General features: G+C 65.7%; 1 protein-coding gene across 3 annotated transcripts in view; it reads right to left on the bottom strand.

Annotated features, from left to right (window-relative positions):
- Positions 1-825: 825 nt before the first annotated feature.
- The window catches only part of PLEC (plectin), a 53,654-nt gene continuing 49,454 nt past the window's right edge, over positions 826-5,025 (bottom strand). For all 3 annotated transcript variants that reach the window (XM_044914700.1, XM_044914702.1, XM_044914701.1), the window contains exon 33: positions 826-5,007. In XM_044914700.1, coding sequence (XP_044770635.1) covers positions 1,960-5,007 — 3,048 coding nt within the window. In that variant the 3' untranslated portion in view covers positions 826-1,959. The remainder of the gene's footprint in view (positions 5,008-5,025) is intronic.

The following is a 5,025-nucleotide window of genomic DNA, read 5'->3' on the forward strand; positions in this document are numbered from 1 at the left end:
CGGCTCACTGTGGCTGCCACCTGGCCACGGCAGCTCCTTGCAGGAGCCTAGCAGTCAACGGGGGCCACTGTGGCAGGGACGGCCCTGTCATGGCATCTGGTATTTCCACAGCCCTGTTGTAACTGGAAGAGCAGAGCCTGACAAGGACCCGGTCACCAGGATTCAGACCCCCAGGGACAGGGGTCTCGGTCAGCTGTCCCCACTCTGGGCAAAGCAGGCAGATGAGCATCGGTCACAGCCTCAGGGCCGGTGGCTCAGTGGGGCTGTAGTTGGCCCCACTCAACCTTGCTCTCGTAGGTTTTCCCAGAAAGAACCCAGGAAGCTGGGCTCCGGCAGGCGTGAGGGCCGCTGTGTGGGCCTGGAGGGACAGGGGTGGACGGACTGCAGCGGAGGCCCAGCTGCTGAGACTCACGACTGCGTCCACCTCTGGAGCATTACCCTTCGCCAACAGGAAGCAACTTAGCTGGGCGGTCACACTGCTCCCTCCAAACGATGGGCCCCGGGGGGGTGCAGCCAAAGTGAGCTGATACGGGAGCATGGAGCCCCGACCTCAGAGGTAAGTTGCAGCCGTGAACGGAGCCTTAGGGGCCTGGCAGAGTGTCAGGAGGCCGCCGGACCAGCGGCAGGGGCTGAGGGCCCTCCCGGAGCAGGCCGCTGCTCAGTCTGGCTCTCTCTTCCCTGAGACGTGCAGCCTCAGGCCAGCATCTTCCCCGAGGCCCTGCTCCTCTGCCCCTGGCCAAGCTCCGAGCCTCAGGCGGCAGCCTCCACCCAACCCCCACACCGGACCCCAGAACAAAAAAGCAAAGCAGAATGCACAGGAAGGTTGGAATTGCTTTTATTGGGGTGAGCACTGCAGACCCACCCATGGTCGGGTTAGTGTTCTGCCCTCACGGAGGCAGCCGGAAGCCTGGTGCCTCCACCCGCCGCCTGCCTGGGTTAGTGAAACATGCAAAGCTTAGTCAGAGGGTGGAGGCGGGGGAGCGGGGGCACCAAGGTGGGACAGGAGGGGCTGGCCCTGGGCTGGGCGGCCCATCGTCGGGGCCAAACAGAGGGAGCAGTCTCCCTTGAAGAGACAGGCAGGAAGCACCCAGGGTGGGGCCACAGGGGAGCAAAGCCCTGCAGAAGCCCCAGCCACACCCGGCCTGGCCCGGGGCTGGCGTGCCCGAGAGCTGGGCCATGGGGAGTCTCACCAGAGGGTCTACCTCCCACCCCAGATCTGGGTCCTTGGGGCCTGGGGTGGGAGGGAGGACACTGAAGGCACTTACTAGGGGGCTGAGGCTGGAAGGCAGAAGCCAGAGGCCTGGGGTCTTGGCAGAGTGTCAGGGGCTGGGGGCTGGGGGCAGAGTCTGCAACGTGGCAGGGACCAGCTGGCTCTGCAGACTGGACCCTCATCTTCCCGTGGGGAAGGTGCTTCTCCAGGCAGGCTGGAAGAGATGGCTGACCCAGGACCCCCCGCCCTCCCCAGCAAGGCCTGCCGAACGCGGAAGTCAGTCCTGGAAACAGGAAAGAAAGCTGGTCCTGAGGGCTCTGCTCGTGATGGGGGCCCACCCCTGCTTCCCCGAGCAGCTAGGACTGGTGGTTGGGTGTCAGGGAGCCCAGTGAGCAGGGCTGGGGGAACCCGGCCCAGAGAAGACCCTCCCTGAAGACAGAGGAGGGCTGGGCTGGGGGCCTGGCTCGGGACCCTCCAAGGCACCTGGCTGTGGTGAGTGGCAGGTAGACAGGAGCAGGGAGGCCTGCAGGATGAGGTGGTCCGAGAGGCCGCACCGGCCCCATTCCCCAAGACACAGGCTGTCTGGACAGCGAACAGATATTAATACGTTAGTCCGGGTTTTTTTTGGTTAAACTTTAGGCACCGCTTGGGAGGAAGACACCTTTAGACGTGAAAGACCCCAACGCCTCAACGCCTGGGCGGGGAACCTGGCCACATGCAGAGCGGGAGGGCAGGGCGCAGGCAGCGGATCAGGCCACTGCAGACTCGGGGCCCCCCAGGGAGGACGCAGGCCCTGAGGCATAGCGGCGGCCATAGCCCGAGGAAGAGTAGGAGGACGAAGAGAAGGTCATGGAGAAGCCGGAGCTGGTGGCGTCAAAGCTCCCTCGGCGGGAGCCGGCCCGCGACCCGGTGCGCGAGCCAGAGCGCGACCCGGCCGTGGAGCCCGAGCCGCTGACACTGTAGGGGCTGTAGTAGCCCTTGCTGGACTGGGCGGCCGCCTCCAGCAGCCGCAGCCCCGTGCCCTCCTCCACCATGCTACGGTCCAGTGCGTCCTTGTAGGAGATCTTGAGCTTGGTCTTGGGGCAGGTGAGGTACTTGGAGTAGGCGCCCACGTCTCGCAGCTTCTGGGCGGTTCGGGCGTCCACCATGCCGCGCTGCAGGGCCTCATCCAGGGGCACGCGGCCTGCGGCATCGGGCTCGATCAGGCCGCCGGTCAGGTACTGCACCTCCAGGAACCGCTGGCCCGCCTCGTAGTAGAGCCAGCCCTTCTTCAGGGCCTGAGCGGCCGACATCTTGGTCTTGGTGCGCGGGTCCTCGAAGCCGCAGAAGGCTTTCTGAGCCAGGTTGATGCGGTCCACCATGATCTTGTCCACCAGGCCCTTGTTGACAGCGTCCGTGACAGGGAAGCGCTCGCCAGTGCTGGGGTCGATGATGCCCCCCGTGCAGGCCTGGGCCTCCAGCAGCCGCTGCCCCGTGATGTTGTCCACCAGGTTGCGGTGCATGGCCTCTGTGATGGACACCTTCTCCAGAGTCTCTGTGTCCAGGATGCCGGCCACAGGGCCCGTCTCCTCCGTGGGGTCCGACCAGGAGGTCCCCTGGGGCCTGGAGGCTGCAGGGCTGATGGGGTAGGACGACGAGGACCCCACGGAGGACGAGCGGGAGCGGAAGCCGCCGGCACTGCCCGAGAGCATGTCTGCAAACTCCGTGATGGAGAGAGTGCCGGCACGGTACTGATCCAGAGCCGAGCGGTCGATCAGGCTCCTGGCAATGGCCTCGTCGATGTCGTACTGGCGGCCCGAGCGGCGGTCGATGATCATGGACTTGACCACGCCGTCCGAGGAGGAGGTGGTGATCTCCTCCCACTCGCACTCCTGCTCGGACAGCTCCAGGTACGTCTGGTGGTCGATGAGGCCCTTGCGGTAGGCCTCGTACACAGACATCTCCTTGCCCGTCTCCGGGTCCACGATCACCACGCGGCGCTTGCGCACCGAGGACTTGGAGGACGTCTTCCGCTCCCGCTTCCTCTCCTTCAAGGGCAGCAGGCACAGGCCCGTCTGGGGGTCCGTGATGCAGCGCTCCATCAGCTGCAGGTACGTGAGATTCTCCTCCGTGTTGGGGTCGAAGAAGCCCTTGGTGTCGTCGCTCGGGTCCGTCAGGATCTCGTTCATCTCCTCGTCGAAGAGGCCACGCTTGTAGGCCACCTCCACGGGCAGCCGGTGGCTCTCCTCGGGGTCGATGATGCCGCCCGTGGCGATCTGGGCCTCCAGCAGGCGGATGCCATGGTCCTTCAGGATCAGGCCCTTCTTCATGGCCTGGAAGAGGGAGATGAGCTTCCCAGAGTAGGGGTCCTTGTAGCCGGTGACGGCGCGCTCGGCCGACAGCAGTTTGTCCTTGAACTCGGGGCCCACGATGCCCATGCGCACAGCCTCCTCCACGGTCAGCTTGAGCCCCTTGATGGGGTCGATGACGTAGCCGGTGGCCGCCTGTGCTTCCAGGAGCTCGAAGGCCGTGCCGGGGCGGATGATGCCTTTCTTCATGGCCTGGTACACGGACAGCCGCTCCTTGGTGGCATCCACGAAGACGCCAGCAATGCAGCTAGTGCCCTCAAGGAACTTCTGCAGGTTCTGGGTGACCTCCTCCACGGAGGCCAGGCCCTCCTGCAACCGCAACGCCGTAGCCTCGTCCATGACCTGCGAGCGCACCAGCTCTTCCACCGTGACCTGCTTGCGCAGGCCACGGAAGGTCAGCCTGCGGGCGTCCGAAAGGGGCAGGAGGCGCTGGCCGCTGGCCTCGTGGAGGCGGCACCTCCGGAGCAGCTGCGTGTAGCTGAGACGCTCGTCCGCGCAGGGGTCCAGGTAGCTGCGCACTTCGCTGGGCTCCGACAGCCGGTCGTACGTGTCCTTGTGGAGGTAGCCACGCTGGTAGGCCACCTCCAGGGGGAGACGGAAGCCCAGGCGCGGGTCCACGATGCCACCCGTGGCCAGCTGGGCGTCAAGCAGCCGCAGGGCCTCCTCCTCGGGGATCAGGTCCTTCTTCATGGCCTGGAAGAGCGAGATCGTCTGCTCCGTATAGGGGTCACGATAACCGGTCACAGCCCGCTCTGCCGAGAGCAGCCGGTCATGCAGCTCGGGGCCCACCAGGCCCTTCCGCACGGCTTCGTCCACGGTCAGCCGCTCGCCCTTCACGGGCTCCAGGAGGAAGCCCGTGGCCGCCTGTGCCTCCAGCAGCAAGCGGGCCACCTCGGCGCTCAGCAGGCCCTTCTTGAGGGCCTGGTAGATGGTGAGCGTCTGCCTAGAGCCTGGCAGGTAGACGCCAGCCACACAGCCCGTGCCGTAGAGGTAGCGTGCGGCCGACTCCTCCTCCAGCACCTCTCGGAGGCTCTTGGTGCCCTCCCGGAGGAGGCTGTACGTCTCACGGGAGATGATCCGGGCCTCATAGAGGTCCTCGGCGGTGAGGCGGCGGCGGATGTAGTCGTAGGAAGCCAGGTTCTGCTGGCGCACGATCTCGGTCTTCTCGATGATCTCGATGATGATGATGATCATGCGCTCCTTGGTCACCCGGCCGGCCTGGAAGTCAGCCATGAGCCGGGTGCGCTGCTCCTCTGGGATCAGGTCCGACTGCATCACCTCCCACAAGGACATAGTGGAGCCGCCGCGGCCACCGCCACCGGGGATGTCTATCTGCGTCTCCTCGAACGCTCTGCGGGTCTCCTCCTCGGTGTACAGCTGTGTGGTCTCCACCACTTCTGCCTTCTCGGAGCCTTTCAGGGGCAGCAGGCGCAGCCCCGTCTCGGGGTCCTCCACACAGCGCTCCAG

The sequence above is a fragment of the Neomonachus schauinslandi genome, chromosome 4 (assembly GCF_002201575.2).
Source record: "Neomonachus schauinslandi chromosome 4, ASM220157v2, whole genome shotgun sequence".
Taxonomy (NCBI): domain Eukaryota; kingdom Metazoa; phylum Chordata; class Mammalia; order Carnivora; family Phocidae; genus Neomonachus; species Neomonachus schauinslandi.